This window comes from Gigantopelta aegis, chromosome 6 (genome assembly GCF_016097555.1).
Source record: "Gigantopelta aegis isolate Gae_Host chromosome 6, Gae_host_genome, whole genome shotgun sequence".
Classification (NCBI taxonomy): domain Eukaryota; kingdom Metazoa; phylum Mollusca; class Gastropoda; order Neomphalida; family Peltospiridae; genus Gigantopelta; species Gigantopelta aegis.
Window position 1 is genome coordinate 14,377,726 of NC_054704.1, and position 24,731 is coordinate 14,402,456.

General features: G+C 39.0%; 1 protein-coding gene and 1 long non-coding RNA gene across 2 annotated transcripts; both read left to right on the plus strand.

The window, feature by feature from the left end:
• The first annotated feature begins 463 nt into the window (after nucleotides 1-463).
• Nucleotides 464-15,878, plus strand: LOC121374064. Its single transcript, XR_005958182.1, has 3 exons — nucleotides 464-509; nucleotides 6,206-6,403; nucleotides 15,392-15,878. It is a non-coding gene; the product is annotated as an uncharacterized LOC121374064 (long non-coding RNA).
• A 6,359-nt stretch (nucleotides 15,879-22,237) lies between these two features.
• On the plus strand, nucleotides 22,238-24,466 carry LOC121375135 (transcription factor SOX-4-like). The gene has a single exon (XM_041502390.1). The coding sequence runs from the start codon at nucleotides 22,413-22,415 to the stop codon at nucleotides 23,433-23,435; it is 1,023 nt and encodes a 340-aa protein (XP_041358324.1). The 5' UTR covers nucleotides 22,238-22,412; the 3' UTR covers nucleotides 23,436-24,466.
• The last annotated feature ends 265 nt before the right edge of the window (nucleotides 24,467-24,731 follow it).

Here is a 24,731-nt window from a genome sequence, read left to right on the forward strand (position 1 = left end):
TTATAAAGCTTTTAGAGTCCAGACTCGAGACTCTAATAGAGTCTGAGACAGTAATGTCATGACAACGCCATACAAATTGTGTGCGTGTGACGTCATTAGAGATTGAGTCTGGACTCTAAAAGTTTTATAAGCACGGGCCCAGGCCTGGCCTTGTGCTTATAAAGCTTTTAGAGACCAGACTCGAGACTCTAATAGAGTTTGAGACGGGAACGTCATAACAGCGCCATACAAATTGTATGCGTGTGACGTCATTAGAGATTGAGTCTGGATTTTTTTAATTGTAAAAGACCAACGCTATTTGTGCTTCTTTTACTTTAATTTTACACTGAGATAGAGTTACTTTTTCCTTTTACCATTCATCCCTGCAGCTATAAAAACATGCACTTTTGAGGTTCCCTTGCTTGTAATTATTTCTTTTCGAATTATCCGCATCGCGCATGCGTTATCGACTGTTTGGCTTCCTGGAACGTTTAGGTTCAAACTTGGATGGCTGCATGTTTTTCCACTTGGTAATTGGTTCTTAAGTTTCATTTTTAATTACACCGCTTACCATTTAGAATCAGCATACATTAGCGAGAAGCCTTTTAAGTGTTTCTAGAAGAAGATTTAAATTAAGTTTCTGAAGAAGCAGGGAAGAAACATGGAGTGGCATTTAGATAATATTGTAAAACTATTAAAAATAAAAACGAGCACTCTGTTACCTGAATGAGGAACAAAGTTTCCCAAACCAAATGCTTGCCGACTCATTTCACCTTTGTTCAGCCATGTTTCCATATAATTCCATTGACATTGACAAATAATTATTTCCAAATTCATTTATTCCTTCATTTTAAGTTATTTTCGCGCTTATATCCAATTGAGGTTCAAGCACGCTGTCCTATGCACACACCTGAGCTATCTGGGCTGCCTGTCCAGGACAGTGGGTTAGTTGTTAATTGTTAGTGGTTAATGAGAGAGAAGAGGGTGTAGTGGCCTTACACCTACACAGTGAGTCGTTAAAACTCGCTCTGGGTGGGAGCTGGTACCGGGCTGAGAACCCTGTACCTACCAGCCTTATGTCCGATGGCTTAGCCACAACACCACCGAGGCCGGTAATTTTTCAAAATCAATGAATACATTTGCGTCACATACCCCCCCCCCCCACTACCACCACCATCACTCCGCATAGCTACAAAGTATAGTTTGGCTGCGCTGAACCATAAGCTATTTTATGAGTTTTAAAATAAATGAATTGCGCCTGAAATAACCTTTTAAACTGCAGTCAAACGTGATTTAAATAGCCGCAGATGTGAACTCTAAAACAGGTTTCTGCCTAATATTGGCAATGGATGTCACGAATAATCTGGTGTCCTTTACTGACAGATGGTTGCTTGAAGGATGCTACCTCTTACAGTAAGCTTAAACAGATTTATTCCAAAATCATGGTGGTGCGTAAATGTTTGAGGCATTAGAAAGATATATCAAACGCCGGGGTGTATGCTGTCCTGTCTAATGTTGCTAATCGAAAAATGTAGCGGTTTTCTTTAAAAACTGCGTGTCACAGTTACCAAATATTTGAGATCCAGTAGTTGTTGAAAAATTAATCAGTGTGCTCTAGTGGTGTCGTCAAACAAAACAAACGTTACTTCAAACCCAAAACTGCGAACTAGAAAACTACGCTCTAAATGGTGGATATTTTAAAAAAAACGTACCTCTAACCCCTCTCCCCACACTGGTGGAGGGAGGCATGCTCCTCCTCAATCCCGCCACCTTATTTACTTGTTTGTCGCCCCATAACGCGACTCGCACACAAAATGTTTGTCCGCCCCCCTCCCAAAGTTGCCCCCCACCCAAATTAAAAATCCTGGCTACACCAGTGTGTTCTCCTCAGTGTGACCATTTGAAGAACAGCCCGTGTCTAACGAGAAAGACAATACTCATTTTGTTTCTACCTGTAACGGCGATTTTTACTGCCAATAAAAGCAAGTCATTTCGGACCCGGAGCCGTCTACTGCACAGCGGTCGACAGATGGGCAGCGCTTTTCGAGTCCTGACCCCTATGGTACAGCTCAAAGTCGGATAGTTACGGATTTGAAAAGGTTTTATTTTCGGTTATTACTCGCATAATTGATGCGCTGTTGACATTTAAATACGCGGAATGGTCGATTCGATTAAGAAACCCGGATTAAACGACACACACAATTATCTGATTAATACTTTATTGGTAGCGCTCTTGCTGTTGACAGATGTACTGTAGAATTTTGTAAAGCACAGGAGTCGTGGTCTTACGAAGAGAGAATAAGCGATGGGAAGGACACAGGTGCCATTTAATCTGTGTCACTATTAAATTTCTTGATACATGGAGAATAAATTATTTATGAGAGGCGGATCGAGAATTTCGTGTTGAAGAGAGATCGTTTTCAATTTTTAGGTTAAAAGTATGGTATCACACATAACAGTCCAAAAATTAAAGCTAAAGTGTCAGTTTTAGGAAGTGGGGGAATTAAACAGTGAGACAAAAAATATTTAACCTCAGCCACACACACACACACCCTCCCCCCCCAAACTCATTAATCTCTTTATAGAATATTGTAATTTGAGTAACTTAAAATCAAACCTCTGGATCTGCAGTTAACCTTATGTTAAGCAGTCACTTTAAAAGTGTTAAAATGTATTTTTGTTGTGGTCTTTATAAAAAAAATAGTCACTTAAAAGAAGAAAGAAAGTAGTTTATTTAACGACGCAATCAGTACATTGTAATGACAATTATTTGGCATCGGACATATGATTAAGGACCACAAATATAATTAGAGAGGAAACACGCTACCGCCACTCCTAAATCGACTGCGCAGCAGGCGAGCGCTTATCCAATGGGCTACGTCCCGCCCTCGCTTAAAGAAGTGAATACTGAAATGAGTTGAACTATTTTACTATGTTCTCTGCTGGCCATCGTCTGTGTGTAGTATCACTTAAAGAAGTGAATACTGAAATGAGTTGAACTATTTTACTATGTTCTCTGCTGGCCATCGTCTGTGTGTAGTATCACTTAAAGAAGTGAATACTGAAATGAGTTGAACTATTTTACTATGTTCTCTGCTGGCCATCGTCTGTGTGTAGTATCACTTAAAGAAGTGAATACTGAAATGAGTTGAACTATTTTACTATGTTCTCTGCTGGCCATCGTCTTTGTGTAGTATCACTTAAAGAAGTGAATACTGAAATGAGTTGAACTATTTTACTATGTTTTCTGCTGGCCATCGTCTGTGTGTAGTATCACTTAAAGAAGTGAATACTGAAATGAGTTGAACTATTTTACTATGTTCTCTGCTGGCCATCGTCTGTGTGTAGTATCACTTAAAGAAGTGAATACTGAAATGAGTTGAACTATTTTACTATTTTCTCTGCTGGCCATCGTCTGTGTGTAGTATCACGGGGGGGGGGGGGGGGGGGGGGAGAAGAGATACGGCGAGAAAGAGAGATAGAGAGAGTGAGAGAGAAGGGATGAGGGATGCAAGAAAGGAGTTAAACGGAAATACTATATAAATTATTATGCCGTGACATTTAAACATGATAAAACAACAAAAAATTTCCTAATAAATTCGCTTCTTATAATTGACGTTTGAAAAGTATGTAGAGAGAAATAAATTATTTATGAAAAAAAGCTTCATATTACCAAAGTTGCGTGTTGTACCAAAGTCGAAGGTTGTTTTATATTTGACTTTTACCTCAACTTTATATTTACAGAGACAATACACGCGAACGAGTTTACCTTGCTGTAAATGTGAAAAGAATAACTACATACTCCAACAATCGATGGGACTCGTTTTGAAACATGGTATACGGTTTTTCATCAGTACATCTGGGAACAAGACATTCTTAAAAAGATTTTAAAGAAAGAAAAAAAGATGAAGGAGTAAAAAAGAAGAAAACTATTTTTTGTAATGACATCGCAGTGGACTGTTTTAGACTATCACTACTAGATGTCTAGAAAGTAATATTGCCACTCATTAATTGCACGTGCTCTTTTGTATGTATTCATTAGGCGTTGGAGGCGATGGGCGGGCACCATCCAACTCTGAAGATTATACACACAGCCAGTTGTTAGACAAAAACTTTCCTTTCAATAGCGATAGATGCGCGGTCGGTCTGGGATCGATCCACTTCGGTGGTTTATCAAAGGCCGTTCTATGTGTTATCCTGTCTGTGGGATAGTGCATATAAAAGATCCCTTGCTGCTAATCGAAAATAGTAGCCCAATATCTGTGTGATCCTTAACCATATGTCCGACGCCATATAATCGTAAAATAAATTGTATTGAGCGTCGTTAAATAAAACATTTTCTTCCTTCAATAACGATATCACTAGAGCATACTGATTCATTAATCATCGGCTACTGGATGTCAAACATTTAATAGTTCTGATATATAGTATTCGAGGGATTTGTTCCATTAGCAGTAAGGGATTTTTATATGCACTTTCTCAAAGACAGGACAGCACATACCATGACATATAATGTACCAGTCATTTGGAAATTGTAACAATGATTTAAATGAAAAGTTTTGCATAGCGACACCACAAAAGCGTATTGCTTAATTGATAACCGGTGGGATCAGCACATACCACAGACTTTGTTACACCAGTCGTGGGGCAATGATGTAAGAGTGAATGCGTTAAAAATATATTTTACATTTGCACTGTAGTATCATTATTTGTCTACAAATTCTTTTCGACCACTGATCTTGACCCACGGGGATGCTATTTACTTTTAAACTCGTTTTTGCAACAATATACGTGTATCATGATAACAGGACCAATTATTGTAGGGGCAGCCCAGCGTTAAAGCGCTCGCTTGATGCGCAGTCGTTCCAGCCAGTGTACAACAACTGGTATATCAAAGACTGTGGTATGTGCTATCCTGCCTGTGGTACATATACAAGATCCCTTGCTGTTAATGGAAAAACATAGCTAGTTTCCTCTTTAATGTAAAAAAATACCACATGTTTGACTATTAATAAATCAATGTGATCAAGTGGTGTCTTTAAGCAAAACAAACGTTAACTTTAATTATTGGACAAAGTAATCGCCAAACGCATTCTAGTTTCTGTAACTTTGGACATTCTAGAACGTATTCGACTGTTACACAGCCTGTTGTAACGCGTTGCATCACTGCTAAAATCGCTGTCACTGGGTAAAATTTCGCCTTTCATTCTCTGTCTTCTGGGTTCAAAGTGAAACCCAAGTAGCTTTGAAAAAAATCTATAGCTTTTTACGCCTCCCCAGGTCGTTAACCCAGTTGGACAGATGGTAGGACGAGGCCGTGTTTTTACCATGACAAAAACGAGCCAGCCAGCCCTCAGCGGCGGTCCTGCCTACAGTTTTACACCCCTGGTAGACGGTCGTTAAGTTTATGTGCGGGGCACGGCTGTGCGTCTCCGTAAAACTGTTATCAGCCACGGTTACAAAATTGAAACTTGTTTTATTGCACACGACAATTATTCATAGCGGTAAAAAACAACAACGTGATAATACCTTTAACAAAATGAAATAATTATGTACTAGTGTTGGTATCAAGTATTATCCGACGCCATATAACCGTAAATAAAATGTGTTGAGTGCGTCGGTAAATAAACCATTTCCTTCCTTTCCTGGAATCAAGTGCTCCTACTGGCAGTAACAAGAGGTAATTTCACTATTAACTGAGAGTCCGTGGTTCGAATCCCCTCAGTGACGGTTGATTATTATGTTACAGTTATATTTGTTGTATTAGATACACGTGCTAGGTTTCCTGTCGGAAAAGGGGTGGGTGTTTTTTGCAAAAGGTAGATTACTTCAATAGAATATTGATTTACTATGATTGATTTTGGGGGCAGGGACATTTTTTGTTAAGGGAGTGCCCACGCACCCATTGCACCCACCTTTCAGAATTATTTCAATACGGACCTGAATAATATAATAAGCCACGTCTCTTGGCTTGTTCTTCTTGGTATATTTTTATTTCTTTTGATATATCCACATAAACTGTATGCCATTTTTATTTATATCCTCTAAATGTTAAAGCACGCTATTTAGGGCACTTATCGTGAGAGATACCTCAAATATTGGTAGCCTCTAAGATTGCCGCGAGTTTCTGGTGTCATTCTACAGCTTACCGAGAGTCATAATTCCATACATTCAAACCTGCTGGGGTCAGGAGCGTTATTAACAAAAAGATTCCTTTTATTTCCAGTTTGGCTTCATCTGGCTGTAGAACGTAATGATGCTGCAGGAAATGGTCGACTCAGATTCCTGCTGTTCTGTGCACACCAAAGTTGAGTCATACGTATCAAGGTCAGATCGCGGCGCTGTCATCGTTACATCACAACTAACACAGCTCGCCTACAGGCGCGCGAAACGGCCAGTATAGCGCAGTCGGGATAATGATTACGTGTGTAACTGTCACGGCTTGTCTTCCTTAAGTTAGTCTTAGGGGATAAAACATCCCTGGCTACTTTCCATTTGAGCAGCTTATGGCGGCAGTGGGTTTCCTCTTTCTGTCTGTATGGATGTCTGTCCCTCTATCTCCTCTCTTATTCTCGCTATCCCTTGCTTTGCTTCCATCTCTCTTTGTTTCCAGGGCGGTATCATCTAGATCAGTCTAACATTCGCCTAACAGGACCCAATCTCCGATTAGACTTTTTCCCATCCCAACTAGTACGCCACAACTGGTATATATCAATGGTCGTGGTGTGTGCTGTCTAGTCTGTAGGAAAGTGCTCTGCTGGTGTCGTCAAATAAAACAAACTCACAATTTTTAAAAATTAATTTCGTGCTATTCATATGCAAGATCCGTTGTTGTTTTATCACTAGGAAATTAATGTTAAGAAGTAAAGACAAGAAAATGTTTGCATTAGTTCTGGTATTTTGTTATTCTTTTTTTAAAGAGTGAAACATTTTTTAAAAAGCATATAAATAAATAAGCGATACATAAAATATTAACATTGTCCGATTTAAGAACTTAAGAAGGTAATATATATACTTTTGTTGTTTAAAAAAAAAGAAGAAGAAAAAAAGAGAGAGTTATTTTCGCGCAATAACATATATGTATTCAGACACAAAAAAAGAATAACTGAAATCACCATTCGTGTATTATTTAGTGTCGTTTAGCTGAATGACTAATAGTAGATAAGAAAGGAAAATAGCTCGTTAATGTAGTATGTAGTGTAACTAGAGCCGGCATCGCAAAAGAAGATTTGATTTTTTTTTATTCGGCTGCTACTACAGTATCCTTTTCAAATCACTTCTAAACTTAACTTTGAATACGATTTCAAGCCATGAATTCAGTCAAGAAGACTTGGAAATTCAGTCCACGGTTTTTGATTTTTTGTTGATTTTCTTGTATTGTATTATATTATATTATTTATTTGCTGCAGTTGGTAGTGTTGAATTTTTGTTGATGTTGGTTTTAAAGTGAGGTTTTTAAAAATTATTTTGTTGTTGTTGTTGTTGTTGTTGTTATTGTTTTTGTTGTGGAAAGAGAATAACTGGAAAACATTTTAACATATCTTACTATAATTTTAACATAATGGACTAATTTATATCGAAATGTGATGGCATTCTGAGATAAGAGACATTAAAATGCATTAAACGCGTGGAAGGTTACATTTCAAAAGGCCAGTCCACCCATATGTCCATGTAGTCGGTGAAATGGGGTCGTGTATCTCACCTGGTGTCAAGGTAGGCAGGTGTTCGCTAGATTTATGCACATCCAGAATGCCGTTGCTGGGGTAATTTGCCCCGCTCTGGGGACCGTTCTGTGGGCGCCGGGTCGCGTGCCTGCCTGCCCACATCAAAGTAGCTCTCACAAAAGATGACACTCGCGCGTGCTGTGATTGTTAAATGCCCTGCGATTGGTGCACGATTAGCTTACGGCACGCGCCGTAACCTAACACGCTGCAGTTTGTCATCTACATGTAGTTTTAGGGGTTTTATTAAAAAAATAAAGAATTAAAAAATATAGATCTCAATTGATACATTTTGCGTGTTAAAATAAAGTCGAACACAAAACGCACAAAATAAAACCCCAGGTGCGTGTGCAAGGGATGGAGGATTCAGGGGTCCGATCCCCCGGCTCCAAGCAAATGTTCTTTTTTACAATATATTTTTCGGGGTAGCATGACTCGACCCCCCCCCCCCCCCTCCCCCCTCTCCTCCCAAAATTAAAAAAAAAAAATAAAAACAACCTTCATTTGAAACAGTACACCTTTCCAGAAAAATTCCATGCACACGCGCCTGAATCCTCGTATGTGTTTCACCTGTTATACTATCATTCTCTTCATCTAATAACATACAAAAACAAACAAAGAAAACAAACAAACAAAAAACCACCACCACCACCAGCAACAATAACGAAGAGAAACTATCTTACATAAAGTAAACCAAAATTTAAAATATCGTTTTAATTACGTCGAAGTTTCCTTTGAAAGACGCCAAGTGGACGAGTGACTAAACTAAAATGATTTAGATATTGTTTCTTTAATTACGTATTTAAACACGAAAAGTAATATGCAAACGGAAGTTTTGGATAACTCCGTCAAAGTAAACTTGACCTACTTTCCAAGTCATTACATTTATGTATATCATCTTCTTGTAGAAACTGTTTAATTTCTTCTCAGTAATTCATAAAGGTTTTCAAATACGGGTTTCTTCTAAAAGTGAGCATTTAGGTAATAAACACAAGAGGTTGCTGTTGTTGTTTTTTATGTTTATGTTTATTGTGTGTTTGTTGTGTTGTTGTTGTTGTTTTGTTGTTTTTTCAAGGAACAGCAATATCAATGCATTAAAGTTGTATCATATAATAACAGAATACTGGCCACAGCAAAAAATGACAGGTTTTTGTTGTTTTTAAATTTATTTTTTGTTTTACTAACCTCTCTTTGGCGAACAGAAAGGACCTTCTAAGTACTCTTTTGTAAGAAAAATACTCTGCTTAGAGCAGACACATTTTTCTTATGGTTTTTTTTTTTAATAAATAAATTAAAATTCAAAGTATTAATTTACATATTTACAAAGATGAATCCGTAATACACCAACTACTAACCCACTGTTCTGGACAGACAGCCCAAATAGTTGAGGTATGTGTCCAGGACAGTATGCCTGAACCTTACTTGGATAAAAGCACAAAAATAAGCTTAAATAAAAATGACAGAATGTTAAAATATTTTTTTTTTTATATATATATTTTTTTAATACTTGCTAGACGTACTTCAGATAGTATGGTTTTAAACTATGGCTCAGTCAATTAGTAATTATAAATACCATTATCCAAACACTGGTCGCCTAGTAGTAGTAACATTGTAGAAATTAAACAATGTTTGGTCCTTTTTGCACATAACAGGATATCCCATTGTTTGAGGGTTTTTTTTTTTTTTTTCTCTCTCTCTTTCTAACTGTATAAATAATAAACTACAAAGGCTATGTTTCTGTGTGTGACACTTGACTGGTTTAAAAATGAAAAATTATGAAGTGTTATTCAGTCCATGATTCAAATATATTTGCATAATTTAATTCCCGTAATGACGTCAACCCCACTACAAACATCGAAACGGGCCAGTGTTCGGTGCGACAGGTGCCATGAGTGGACACCGCCGGACAGGACGTAGTCGGGGAAACAAATGTTTGACTAGCGGTAATTTCTTGATAACTTGGATGTCGTAAGATAAGCAAAAATGGGCTTGATTTGTGAATAAGGGCACGCCGCCACGCGCCATCTGTCGGCCGTAGTTACCAAGCGCGTGCCGACCTGTCACGTGGTCGCATTGCCTACCTGGATGAAGGGACTTCAAACAAGATTAGGGTCAAAGGTGGCTTTTCTGGTTCAACGTCATATGTCGTAAATGTCACCGTTGACAATGGGGATAACGGTTTCACGGCGGCAGAAAAATGTATTATATTGTCTCCAGCGACGGGAAAAACAGCGACATCTGGCGAAGTAGATACTAAACTTTTCATCTTTCGAAAACTAATTTCCTTTGCCATACGAGTCAACTTAATATGCTGTCACAGGAGAAAGGAAAAATACCGCCCATTGATAGGGATGTGCGTTTTAAAACACAAATCTTGAACAGGTTTTCAGTGTTTGTGCGAGTGTGTGCGGCCGGGTTACAGATTAGGCCGTATATTGTTTCAAATTCTCATAAATCTTTCTAGAATTTCAAACTCATTTTGCCCTGCTCTGACTGTAATATGTGTTTATGTTTACAATCTAAAAAACGGATAAGTTCAAAGAAACAAATTTAACATCATGCATATTTATATTAATGACTATATACGATACACATAGCTTTCACCATAGAACTTTAATCCAAATAAAAGTAGAGTAGTTGTTATCTTTTAATCGATCGTTATTCGTCTGTACTGTTGTATTAGAAACTTTTCCCAGTGAAATGTTCAAATGATATTCCATCTTATATATGAAAATTACATATAAACTAAATGCTGACACAATATTCATAGCTATAGTAGAATTTCGAATATTTTTTAAAACTACATTTTGAAACGATATTTCAGATATTTGAAAATAATAATGTCACATGTCTTAATACATCATTTTACAACATTTGTTTTTTGTAGCTATTTTCCTGCAATAGTTTGAAAGGATATATCTTACTATATATTTGACATAATTTCAGGTTTATTTTGTGACAATATTTTAGAACACATGTAAAAAAAGTATTCTTTTGAAATATTTTGAAGAATTTCAGAGTGCAAATAAATTTTGAAAATATTTTTTAGGGTATATTTTTATCAATATTTCAGACAAGATTTTAAAATCATATTCCATCTACCACTTTTCAGTTATTAACGACACCTCAACACAACTACAGCTATTTGGATGAAAAAAAAATACATATATATATTTGGTTTAGATTATACAGAACTGTATTATTGCACAGGCCGACTAGGCCTAGGCCTAGGGTGGCAAATTTTAGAGGGCGGTAATATTTTGATTTTTTTTTTTACCGGTATTGGTGGTTTTGTTGTGGTTTTATTGTTGTTTGTTTGGTCTTTTGTTGGGTTGTTTTGTGTGTGTGTGTGTGTGTGTGTGTGTGTGTGTGTGTGTGTGTGTGTGTTTTGTTTGTTTGGGGGGGGTTTTCGTTGGGGGGGGGGGGGGTTTTGTGGTTTTTTTTTTTTTTTTTTTTTTTTTTTTTTTGGGGGGGGGGTTTTTGTTTCTGTTTTGAATTTGTTGGGGTGGTGGTAACAATCTTAGCGAAATTCCACTTCTAAATAATGTGTGGGGGTGGGGGTGGGGGTGGGGCAGAAGGGGCTGAGAAAATATGAGTGGTCGGTTGGTGTCAAATACACAAATACGTCTGTGTCTACATAGTTTGAGAAAACCCGCATACGCCACATAGATTACATGTACCGAATAGAAGTTTATTTTGTTTATCGACACCACTAGAGCACATTGATTAATTAATCATCGGTTATTGGATGTCAAACATTTGGTATTTCTGACTCGTAGTCAACAGAGGAAACTCGCTACAGTTTCCTAATGCAGCAAGGGATCTATTATATGCACATACCACGGCCTTTGACCAGTCATGGTGCACTGGTTGTAACGAGAAAAAACACAATCTGCTGAAAGGATTCACTGAAGTGGTCCGATCCTGCGACGCAAGCACCTCAGGCGAGCGCTCAACCGATTGAGCTAAATCCCGCCCCTGTACCGAATAGCAGCAAGATATCTTTTATATGCATTTTCTTACAGAAAAACTTAAACGTTTGTTTTGTTTAACGACATCACTAGAGCATATTTATTTATTAATCATCGACTATTAGATGTCGAACATTTGGTAAGTTTGACATATAGTATTAGAGAGGAAGCCTGCTACATTTTTCCATTAGTAGCAAGGGATCTTTTATATGCAACATCCCACAGACAGGATAGCACATACCACGGCCTTTGATATACCAGTCGTTGTTCTTACATATAAAAGAAACAACATATACCATTCCTTTAATGTACAAGTCATTCGCACTAGTTGGGAAACAACCGGCTTCGGTGGCGTCGTGGCAGGCCATTGGTCTACAGGCTGGTAGGTACTGGGTTCGGATCCCAGTCGAGGCATGGGATTTTTAATCCAGATACCGACTCCAAACCCTGAGTGAGTGCTCCGCAAGGCTCAGTGGGTAGGTGTAAACCACTTGCACCGACCAGTGGTCCATAACTGGTTCAACAAAGGCTATGGTTTGTGCTATCCTGTCTGTGGGAAGCGCAAATAAAAGATACCTTGCTGCCTGTCGTAAAAAGAGTAGCCTATGTGGCGACAGCGGGTTTCCTCTAAAACATAGTGTCAGAATGACCATATGTTTGACGTCCAATAGCCGATGATAAGATAAAAAATCAATGTGCTCCAGTGGCGTCGTTAAATAAAACAAACTTTTGTTTGTTTGTTGGGAAACAGAGAGAAAATATGGCGGTTTTAAGTGAGCGTTCTACCACTGAGCTACATCCTGTCTATTATTCAGACTAGTGAAGAAAGGAAAGGAATGTTTGCATACTGCTAGAGTACGATTTCGACACATATGCTACTAAAAATATAGGCCATCAAATTCCAGACTTGTGTTTCCTTTAGCTTTGCCCTACACGCATATATTTCTTTGTCAGTCGTAGTTCTGTCTACTTCTTCATACCAAGTTTGTTTTGTTCAAAGACACCACTAGAGCACATTAATTTATTAATCATCAGCTATATCAACATTTTGTAGTTTTTTCTTGTTGCCTTCAGAGGAAATCCGCTACATCTGATCTTTTATATAATTTTCCCCACAGACAGGACAGCACATACCACAACATTTGATATACCAGTTGTCGTGCATTGATTGGGACGGGAAAACAAATCTGAAAATGGATCCACCGAGGAGGTTCAATCCTGTACCCAAAACACCTCAAGCGCTGTATTAACTGAGCTAGCTAGATCCAGCCCTATTCTTCATACCAAGTTTGGTTATCATAATTTTCAGTATCGTCAGTCTCCTTGGTACTAGTGTTTTACTAAAAATACAGATATCCTCACACATATGATATCGTCACAGACAGGACAAAAACCATCACGACCGTCTATACTTCAATTTCGATCTGGTGACATAACCACCATCATCACCATTTTCACACAACCATCATCATCACCACTATATCGATCGTTATCATAATCTTATTTTATTTGTAAAGGTTTGGGTTACATTGTTTTTGTTTTTTTTAAACATGATTATATAAGGGCAATAATGTGTGCGCGTACTCTCTTAAAACACACACGCACACACACACGGATACAATTTTGATTATTTTCAAAATATTCGAGTGTTATTAACTTCACAATAAACTGTTTGAAATGACATCGACATTCACTTTCATATTTTAATTGTTGATAAGCAATTAATGCACACAGTACAATTGCACTGAGTATTTAAAAAGGTTACAGCGCTTTGTAAATTCTGTGTGATATTTTTTTTTTTCCTTTTTTTTTTTTTTCCTTTTACATTTTTGTTGAGAACAAAAATCGATAAAGCTGCGTGTAACGGGTACGGCGCGTGGCAGCACGTGCGTGGTCTCAGTTAACGAAGCATGCACGGCGATACATGATTGGTTGAAATAATGCGGCTTGCAACCCAGAGGCATTTAAGGCCACGCGCAAATATTCGATTCTTTTCTTATCCATTTTAATTTCTTCTTTCTTTCTTCTTTTTTTTCACATAGAATTCAACTTTTGTAATATTAATCGAAATAAGAAAAAAAAATCATCGTTTTGTCCGTACCGACTCTTCGTGTTCGCATTAACCCCTTTGAAGCTTCGAGGTCCATTCTAGTTCAGCATTAAATGGAAGGTTGCTCAACAAAGGCAAAGTAAATAGATATGTTGCATTCAATGTATTTAACGCCATTCAGCGTCTATTGAACTTTTGAGATATGGCATATCAAAGGCTATGCAGAAATATACTACACGCCCCACAGATAATGGCGGGAGGGGGTGAAATAGGGGGAACATTATTCCATATTTGGAAGAGCCGAAATATGATTGGCCGAGCGACGCGGCAGCTGCAGATGGTCGCGTGGCTTAAGTGATTGACACAATCTCAAACACCTGCCGGTGACGTCACAATAGCGCGTGCGGCACAGAGCAAAGGGTATTTGAAGGTCTTCATTTGCACCTTTCATAGGAAGGTATTTCATTTCTCAGGGCACTTTATGTTACTGATTGAAGACCTAAAAATGTAAAAAGTGGGGCCAGACGAGCGAATCGAGTTGAGACAGCCATACAAACGGGCCAGGTTCATGCCCGGGTTAACCAAACGAGCATCACCTTACTAGGTCCCTGGCCTTACTTTTCATTCCATCTGCCCCTATTCAGGCAAATATTTCTTTAGGCTATTTGTAGTCTTATTTTGAAAATGCTGATGCGTGCTAGTTTTTTTCGTTTTATCTCACTTTTTTTTCTTATCAATAGATGGATGTTTAAATTCCTGAATACAATTTTTGTTAAAAAATATTTCAGTGAAATAAGTTTTAATAAATGTATATTAAAACTAATAAATAAATAAATAAATAAATAAATAAATTATAATCTACTTTTAAAAAGTCCTTGAGGCGTAGAAATAAATGGGCAAAACACGGTCATAAATTTGAGAGAATGTGAGTAATAAATTAATCCTGGATAACAAGTCACGTGCCCACAACGTGAATTGTATCTTCAAAAGTATGTGATTTAATCCCAAGCCCCTATTATATATATAAGGGCACTTAATCGATAATTTCGGCTAAAATTGTATTTGCTCTGTTCGGAATTCAAAACATCAGGCGGCCATGCAGACTGAGCACGTGCCCGGAACAATGGCGCTCTCGCAGGCTGTCATGCAAATGAGGCTGGCGCGTGCCACCCGGAACTTATGATAAATTTCCATTATCATCCAAGCGTACATTAATTTTGTTGGGCTCAGCTAGGATTATTTTTCTTCGTTTTCGCCAGCTGATTTTCTCCAGCGACGCGGGCCCCGGGGTCAGAATACTTGCAGGATATGTTAAAATATTTGCTTCGGTATGGAAATGGCAGTATTTGCTGGATTCATATTTAATACAACCAAAGTTGCATAAACAAATCATAGTAATAAAAATTTAAAACCCAGTACAATGAAAAACTAAAATAACAAAGAAACGATCAACAGAAGATAATATATATTTTAACGTATGTTTTCGTGTTTTTTAAATGTCACTATTAACTGAAATGCTGCATATCTTTCTTACTTTCTTTTTTTTTCTTCTTGTTTTTCTTTTCTTTTCTAAATGTTTTGGCTTTAATAAACAAATGTCATTATATTTATTTTTATATTTATTTATGTTTTTTAATTATTTCATTGTTTTTTTCTCTCATTTATTTCAGTTTAAAACTATTTCATTTGGATAATGACAACGACGCTGTTTTAAATACCGATTTGTTATTATTCTCGGCTTCGGGGAACAACCTTCACCTCATTTGCCAATAAACAGTTAATTTGAATATTGATTGCCAACTGCCCTTTGAGATTTTAGCATGACACGATTTGTGCGCGTGGTGTGTGTGTTTCTGAAGAGTAAATAACAAAACCTGGATGAAATAAATAGAAATAGCGCCAAATTTGATAACAAACGGCTAATTTTAATATTGACTGCAAATTAAGTGTTATGGTTTGATATCACGATTTCTGCACGTGGTCTTCACAAGACGAACGAAGTTCCAAGCCTGATAATATACAAATGAATTTAAGGAAAGCTTTTATTATTTCCATATTTATATTAATAGCGTCAGTATAAATGTTGTGTTAGTACACATTGTGTATATTTAAAAACAAGTTATTGTTGTATTTAAATCTAAATATTGTATTTGTTAAAATATTTATTAAACATTAAACACAAAATGTAGTTTTAATTATCTGTACCAGACACTTTGGGATCATTTCGAACGTGGGTTGGGGGAAAATGTAAGCAATTACTAACATCAATAATAAAACACTATAAGCTACTTGATGGGGATGGGTGTTGCACATGAGCGTGGGTTGGGTTATGTTTATCTAGGAGTATATCTAACTTAGAATAACGGGGGTGGGGGAGGGGGTGGGGGGAGGGTAGTAAACAGGAAAGGGTGTCTTCAGCATAGAAAACAAAAATCGCTTTTATACTAAAAAGGGAACTATTTGTAAGTTTTCCAAGGGCAGCAGCCTCTTACCCACCCACATCCCTCTCCGCTCAGTTACATTCATGTAATATACCAGCCCTCAACCCCCCCAACCCCCCCCCCCCCCCCCCCACACACACACACACAATATGAATTGTATACTAGAATAAAATTTTGGATGTGCGGCAATATTATATGTATTGCATGCCCGTAAACGGTTTGGGGGGGTTTTGGTGCTTTTTTGACTCTATATAAAGATAAAAATGTGGGTTGTGTCCCCACCCCAATTAGAGCCTGTGACACCCCAATTAGAGCCTGTGACACCCCAATTAGAGAGTGTGTTCCCACTCCAGATATTGTTCTTACGGGCTTGTATTGTATACTAGAATAAAATACTGTACTAAATTACATACCAAATTATAGTGTTGAAGTTTCCAGTAATTGGTGGTGGGGGTGGGGAGGTGGGGAGGTTGTTATATTAATTCGACCTTCAACCGAGTGGTGCGCTTGCGTGTGTGTGTGTTAGGTGGGGTTGGTGCGCTTGCGTGTGTGTGTGTTAGGTGGGGTTGGTGCGCTTGCGTGTGTGTGTGTTAGGTGGGGTTGTGCGTATGTGTGTGTTAGGTGGGGTTGGTGCGCTTGCGTGTGTGTGTGTTAGGTGGGGTTGGTGCGCTTGCGTGTGTGTGTGTTAGGTGGGGTTGGTGCGCTTGCGTGTGTGTGTGTTAGGTGGGGTTGGTGCGCTTGCGTGTGTGTGTGTTAGGTGGGGTTGGTGCGCTTGCGTGTGTGTGTGTTAGGTGGGGTTGGTGCGCTTGCGTATGTGTGTGTTAGGTGGGGTTGGTGGGGGCAATATGTATCATCTTTAAAGTTGGGTCTTTGGCTGTGCCCACTACTGGCGCCTATAAAAATGTACCTGATAGCAAGGTAATGGAGTCAGGGAGTGGAGGGTTGTCAGGGGCGGAGGGTTGGGTTGGTTCACAATTCATTCTGTAAACACGGATGATCGGTGCAGATCTTGCAAGAAAATGACGAGTGAGTCACGCTAATCACAACACGACTAATTAACTACACAGGCGATCAAAAATACATAGCCTTATTTATCCGCGTGGATAGCAAGCTTAATACAGACTAGCGGTAAGCCTGTTGGCAGGCTATATGTTCTTACTGTTTTTAATGTGTCATTAATTTTGTATGTTAACAACGGGAAATGTGTCATATTTTATTTACTTTTTATTTTTACTGTTCGACACTTTACGTATTTTAATTGAAAATATGTTTTGTTAATTTTGAATCTCATTACCTACATACAGATATAGAGACAGATGATAGATAGAGAGATAGATAAATAGATAGATAGATTAGATAGATAGATAGATAGATAGATAGACAGGTAGCCATTTAAAAAGATAGACATACACATAGACAGCTAGATCATAGATAGACAGACAGACAGGCAGGCAGACAGGCAGACAGGCAGACAGGCAGACAGACATATATATTATATAAATGGTATCTAGACCGACAGACAGCCGGATATATGGTATAGATGATATAGACAGACAGACAGACAGACAGACAGACAGACAGACAGATAGTATAGACAGACATACTGTCAATTAACCAACTATTTGACACGTTTACATCTACCGAATGTTCAAGCACGTCTGTCTTGGCACACTCCGAGTTTCCCGGAGAATATAAAAAAAATATGTCTGTGTGTGTGTTTCATTGCTGGCTGTTTTTATCATGTCCACTAGAATAGACAGTAATAAATAATTTGTGGACAAATCTGTCTGTCTGTCTGTCCAAATATAGGTGTCGGTAATACGATTTCAAGATTAGTGAATCTACCGAATTTGTCATTTGTGATCTCAGCGACAATTGTGCAATATTTATTTTTTACGTTTTAGAAAAAGTGATGCTGTGAAATGTCAGATGCTTACTTAAAGGCATTAATGAGTCCATTTAGTACACATTAATATATAAATTAGCGCCATTCGCCTGAATTGAACATAACTGTTCACAATCGTGTTCATGTTTGTCATAGCTTCTGCAATTTAATTAGCCCACGTGTCAAATGTTAATGTTCTCTAAATAAAACGGACGGTAGTGCAAATTAAGTGATTCTATAGTTTTACCAGTCTTGGGAACGTAGTTAGTTAAGGCACCTGTTAAATGTTGTTATTATATTCTGAACCGGTTTTACCCAATGGGGCCACCTTGCGACTAGTATATTAAAGGGTGGTATGTGTAGTCCTGTCTGTAAGTAAATGCAGGCTTTGTGGCGGCAACTGGTTTCTTCTCTATCTTGACCAAGTGTCGCAATAATTATGTTTGACACTATATAGGCAGGCGTATTGTAAAAATGTGCTACCGGCCTCGGTGGCGCAGTGGTTAAGCCAACGGACTACATGCTGGTTAGGTACAGGGTTCGCAACCCGGTACCGGCTCCAACACAGAGCGAATTCTTAAGGGTCCAATGGGTAGGTGTAAGGCCATTACACCCTCTTCTCTCTCACTAACCACCAACCAACTAACAACTAACCCACTGTCCTGGACAGACAGCCCAGATAGCTGAGGTGTGTGCCCAGGACTGCGTGCTTGAACCGTAATTGGATATAAGTACGAAAATAAGTTGAAATGAACTGAAAATGTGCTGAGATTTCGTTATATAAAGATGCTATGTCTAAAAATGTTTACAAATTGAGAATAGCATCAGCCATCGATGACACATTAAATGGCATGTTAACCATTCTTCTCCTAAAGGTTACGGTCACTGAAAAGGAAGCAGGTAGCAGTAACAAAAGTTTTAGGACAGAATAATATCACTCGTCTTCTTCAGCTTTTTTTTTTGTAGGGGGCGGGGGGGGGGGGGGGGGGCTGCTACCGTTTGACACACACACACCCTATATACCCATGGCTTTGGTGATCCGTTAATAACAATTAGATGATCGCGATAAATAAAAGATTGTTGAAATTTCTCACGCTAAAAATGACGCTAATTAATTATGCATTACCAGTTTGCCGTCTGCCTGGATGGGCGGATACTGGCCGATTGTGAACGGGTGGGTAACGGTGATGACATGTGGTAAGTGTATTGGTACAGGACGATGACAATACATTAAGCGAATAATCACCGCGGGAAGCTTTCATTATAAAACTGTCATATCTGGTTGAAATATGTTTGCGTAAATATTGTATGAGATAGAAATTCAGAGCGGCGTATCTAGCGATGGACAGAGGATGTTTCACACATGCCCCTCGCCCCCCCCCCCCCCCCAAAAAAAAAAAAAAAAAAAAAAAGATAAAAAAGTTTATCAGATTTATCAGTGCTCCTATAATTTTCACCGTACTCAGTATTTTCGGCTTAGTGCGAGTCCGATTTTTTATACCATGTAATAACTGATTTTATTCAATATACTAATAGTATTCGACTCTGAAAATCGTTTGGCAAAGATCTTCTTTTTTTTACCATGATTTACCTTTTTCTTTTATACTTAGGAAAGATGATCCACCTCTGTCTGTTTGTTTAACCTGTATTATGCAATCATCTAAAGGAATATCAAAATGTGACGTCTTAAAGCAGGTGTTTGCTTAATTGAGGTAAATGTGTACTATATACTTTTTATATACAGTTGTACTATATATTATACCTGTGACTTTCCTTCCTCCCTCATACTCTTGAACAAGACGAAATGTCGAGTTTTATTATCTTTTTTTAATTGTCTGTGGGGTTTTTATGTGTATGGTTTTAAGACGAAGACTTGTTTAAATTATTGAACTACATATTGAAACGATTGTGAACAACGCTGTGGTGGTCGCTGTGGTGGTGTCAGGGATGTCTCACAATTACTGTTCTGTACCTATAGCATGTAATACAGCTAATTAAACACTTGACTAAAATGTCATTAACGAGCATTCCTTTTCGTTCAGGACTCACACTAGAAAGAATTCTGTTTTAGCCAATTTTCTTCACGTATTCTACACATTTCCTTGAAAATCTTTCAAAAGTGGTTAATTTAATGACAATTTTATTATCAAAATACTAAACTTTGCAGCCACTTTGTATGGAAATTAGCAAATGGTTAATTTGGCAGTTTGCCTTTCCTAATAATGTAGTTAGTGTATGCTCTGGGATTTAATAACGATGATAATTTATTTCCGTGTTGATTATGTTCAAACACGCTGTCCTGGGCACACAAACTAATTGTCTAGGCCGTCTAACCAAAACAGACATTGATATTTCAGAGAGGACAAAATTTTTATTTAACCGCAACTCAGCATATTTTTAAACTAATGCCATTGTGGTTTGATCGCACTCTGTCGCCACACAGACAACTCGTAACCATTAGAAACCAGTCATATTTGGGATATTAATTATGATGGCCGGATTTCGGGGAGGGGGCGACATGAAACTACCAATGCTTACCAACACTGCCCATCGCTCAGCATCATATTTAGCACAACTATTCCAATAAGTTTATGTTCCCTCATCTCTTCCTTGACACACTATCAAAATGATAGTGTGACGGATCCGACGTGACTGGTGGGTGTGGGGGGTGAAGGTGGGGGCGAGGGGGTGATGTAAGTATGCGGTGTCGTAAATGGGACTTTAAGATTGAGGTCGCTGGAATATAATGAATGGCGTGGGTGCGTATATAGCGAAGTCAGATGTTGTACCCATTACAGGCGTGCTTGAATATGTTCATGGAAACACGCCAAATATAACTCATACCCATACCCAGTACAACTTTTCCAGCTTTGGTGGTGTAGTGGTTACGTTATTGGCGTTAAGTCTGGTAGGTACTGGGTTCTCATCCCGGTACCTGCTTACACCTAGACGGAGTGTTAACGACTCAATGGGAAAGTGTTAGGCGACTCCTCTCTCATTAACACTAATAACTAACTATTGCCTACAACCCATTGCAAACAGCGATTTTTTGTTTTACGAACGATTAAGGGGTGGGAGCAAGACCCAGTAGTAAAGTACTCGCCTGATGCGCGGTCGGTCTAACATCGATTACAATCGTTGGGCCCATTGGGCTATTTACTCATCCAGTCAGTACACCACGACTGGTATATCAAAGTCTAAGGTATATGCTAGCTAGTCCGAGGGGTGGTGAATATAAAAGATCCCGTGCTACTAATGGAAACAATATAGCGGGTTTCCTCTCTAAGACTGTCACAATTACCATATGTTTGATATCCAATAACCGATGATTAACAAATCAATATGCTCTAGTGGTGTCGTTAAACAAAACAAAATTTACTTTTACGTACGATTATAGAAATTAACAATAATGCAGCTAGTAAATTAGTTATTAATTTTATTCCATGACAGTTTGTTATTTATTTTTCTAAACACAGTTGATTTATACCTTTTCTTATTAGACCATACTCTGGGGGCTCTGTCAGAGCCCAATCCCCTGCAGTCCCTTAGAGCCCAATCCCCCACCCACCCCAGTCTCTCAAAGCCCAATCCGCCCACCCTCACACCCTCCAACTCTTCTCCACATGTTACGTCAAACAATTAAAGTGTCAAAAAGAGGAACAGAGGTAAACAAAATCCCCCGTTAGCAATTTTGCATGGCGACTGGCTGAATGGATCTAGGTCGGAGCCTTGGTGTAAATATAGATCTGACGGAAGTGGGAAAGTGTACTAAGTCATTCATCACACGTGAAATCAGACATACAAGCATTAGCGACTGGCACTGGGAATTACGTACAATAAGAAAGAAAAAAAAAAAACATTTAAAAACCTAGGGGGTTATAAAAATGTTTGTTCTTTTGAATCAAAGTCTTCGTAGGATGAGCCCACTTCTCGACGCGAGTTGTACAGATCTATCCGAAGCCCAGAAGTGCAGCTGGTTAGAAAAAGTCTATGTTTACTCACAGGCCACGTGCAGGAAAGCGTAGTAAAAGTCTGTTGGGCGAGAATCAAATCGGTGGGCTGTCTTGAGCCTCTGCATATTAATAGAATTGACCTAGTCATTAATTGTTTACGCGCAAACGGCCACTTCAGCCAATCGATTGAAACGGGGCGGAGCTAGATGCTGTCAGTCAGGCGTCACGTGGGGACAGATGCCTCGCCAACCGCGTGGGTAAAAACAGCGGCAGAGTGAATGCAAGCTCAGTTAGAGTCCGTCTTCCATAGAAAGCAGAGGAGATCGTGACACAAGTTATTCTGTGAACCGCCCTTCCACTGAAGGTTTGCTGGATTTCACACAAGGATTTGTTTTTATTCTTTCCATTAACCATGGCACCTCAGCAACTGACAAAAGAAGAAATGGAGATGTTGCCAGAGTTTGGATCGCATGTGGTGGATCCGCAGTCGCTGACGCCGTATTCCGATGCCACAAACTGCAAGAAGCACACGAATCACATCAAACGACCCATGAACGCTTTTATGGTGTGGTCCCAACTCGAGAGAAGGAAGATCTCCGAAGTGTCACCCGAAATGCACAACGCGGAAATCAGCAAGCGGTTGGGGAAACGCTGGAAGTTACTTTCCGAGGAGGAACGCCAGCCGTACGTTGAAGAGGCGGAACGCTTGAGGGTGCTTCACATGCAGGAATACCCCGATTACAAGTACCGTCCGCGGAAGAAGGGCAAACCGACGACGACGCCGGGCAAGATCGATCACGGTAAGGTGTCTAAACCTACCTCTAAACCCGCTAGGAGTGACAAGAGCAAAAAACTTGCCAAAGCCACCGCTCAATACGTGCAGAACACTAACTGTGGCAGTACCACGAGCAGCCAGCTCATTAGCGCTAACAGACTCAAGTTGAAGCTCACCATCGATCGCAAATTTAAGGAGAGTATCAAGGCGAGTAAACAAGTGCCTGTGTCAAATAGCCAGCTGACTCCCCCAGCCAAGGTACCCTCCAGTCCAACTGTGTATACTCCCCCGACGCCAGAGTCGGCCAGTTTCTACCCCGAGGAAGCGTACGAGCCCACGACGTGTTCCCCCCACCAGGAGCCTCAGAAGGTCCAGCCCATTATCCAAAGACAGGCAGATCAGCAACCCGAGGGCTCCACCCTCGCAGACTTGGACAATCTCACCGATGTGTTACAACTGCCCTCCAACTGGCAGCTAGATTTGGGAAGTTTGGATTTAAGTAAGTTAACGGACACGGATTTCGCTTTTGACATTCAGGGAAGTGCTAACGGGTCTCATTTTGAGTTCCCTGACTATAACGCCGCAGAAGTGACCGAAATGATCGGGCTTGAGCACGACTGGCTCGAATCAAGCATAGGTTCACTCATTTCTACTCAGTGACATAATTTTTCGAAGGGACTTAAGTGCAAACAAATATATACATTATTATTATAGTGTGTTTTCCAATACTTTTTTTGTGAATGGATACGTGGACCACAGACTTTTAAAAGAAAACTGTTGAAAAAAATCGTGTGACGCTGCCTGATAAGACTAGTGTACATTTGGGTGTATTTATATTTCTTTGGCAGCCAGCCGTGCACTTGAACTAAGTGTATCGACCCACGGACCTCAGGCCAGAAACTATGCATCTCAAACTTTTGAACTTGGAAGTGTACATAAAATTGCCAGTGTAAAGAATCCCGTGTATTTGGCTGTCCCTGTGTGTGATCATAGTGGTGGAAGGATCGCAGTCTTATTACAAACAACTGGGAAGATCTGATCGGAGCGCCAGTGCCGTTTGGTTGACTTGACCTCATTCTCAATCGGATTGAGCAGACGATCATACAGACGGCTTATTAAGAACTGCCGCCGTCTGCTCGGAACAGAAAAAAGGACTAGTTTACCAAACGGCGTTATGGACTTACTCCAAAGGATATGTATGGATTGTATAAAACTGTGTTTCTCTTGTCTCATGAAGAGGGGACGTTCTACGCATAATCCTAGTGGATGCATGGTTTTACGAATGACAATGTATATCCCAGATTTATAGACTTCACATTTTGTAAATTTTGTAGTGTTTTTATACTAAAACTATATTAATGAAATGTGTCAGACGCTCAAGTCGCAAGTTAAAACAAATAATTTTTTTATATATTAAAACTGATTTTGTATGAAATCTACTGTAGATTATCTGTATATAAAATGTCATACGTCAGGGGTGATATTTATTTCTTATATATTTAAAAAAAAAAGAAGAAAGAAAAACGCCTCCGTATGAAACCATGTGTGCTATTTAATATTTATATATTAAAACAAAACAGTCCAACGAACAAAAGGAGCTACCTATTTTTTTCTCGTAGCTCTATCTTTTGTACGCGCAGTATTTCTGTACCACTGTTTCTTATACTTGTAGTAAAAGAAACTCAAATGAACGAACCTGTTTTCACTTATTTATTTTTACTTGTGTTGATAAGACGTAGACGTGTGGAAAGTCACCGATGCGTGTAGCTTGTAAAAACAATGATTTTAGAGCTGGTGAATTGCATCATTGTACGGCTATTGAAACGCTCCCGAATGTTACGTCACTTGGATTACACCACCAACAATGTCTGCCTTATTTTTGCAACAGAAAGCAAATCACATCTGAAATGCTTTTAAAATCCACTCCACTGGGGTCTTAACACTTTACTCCGTAAC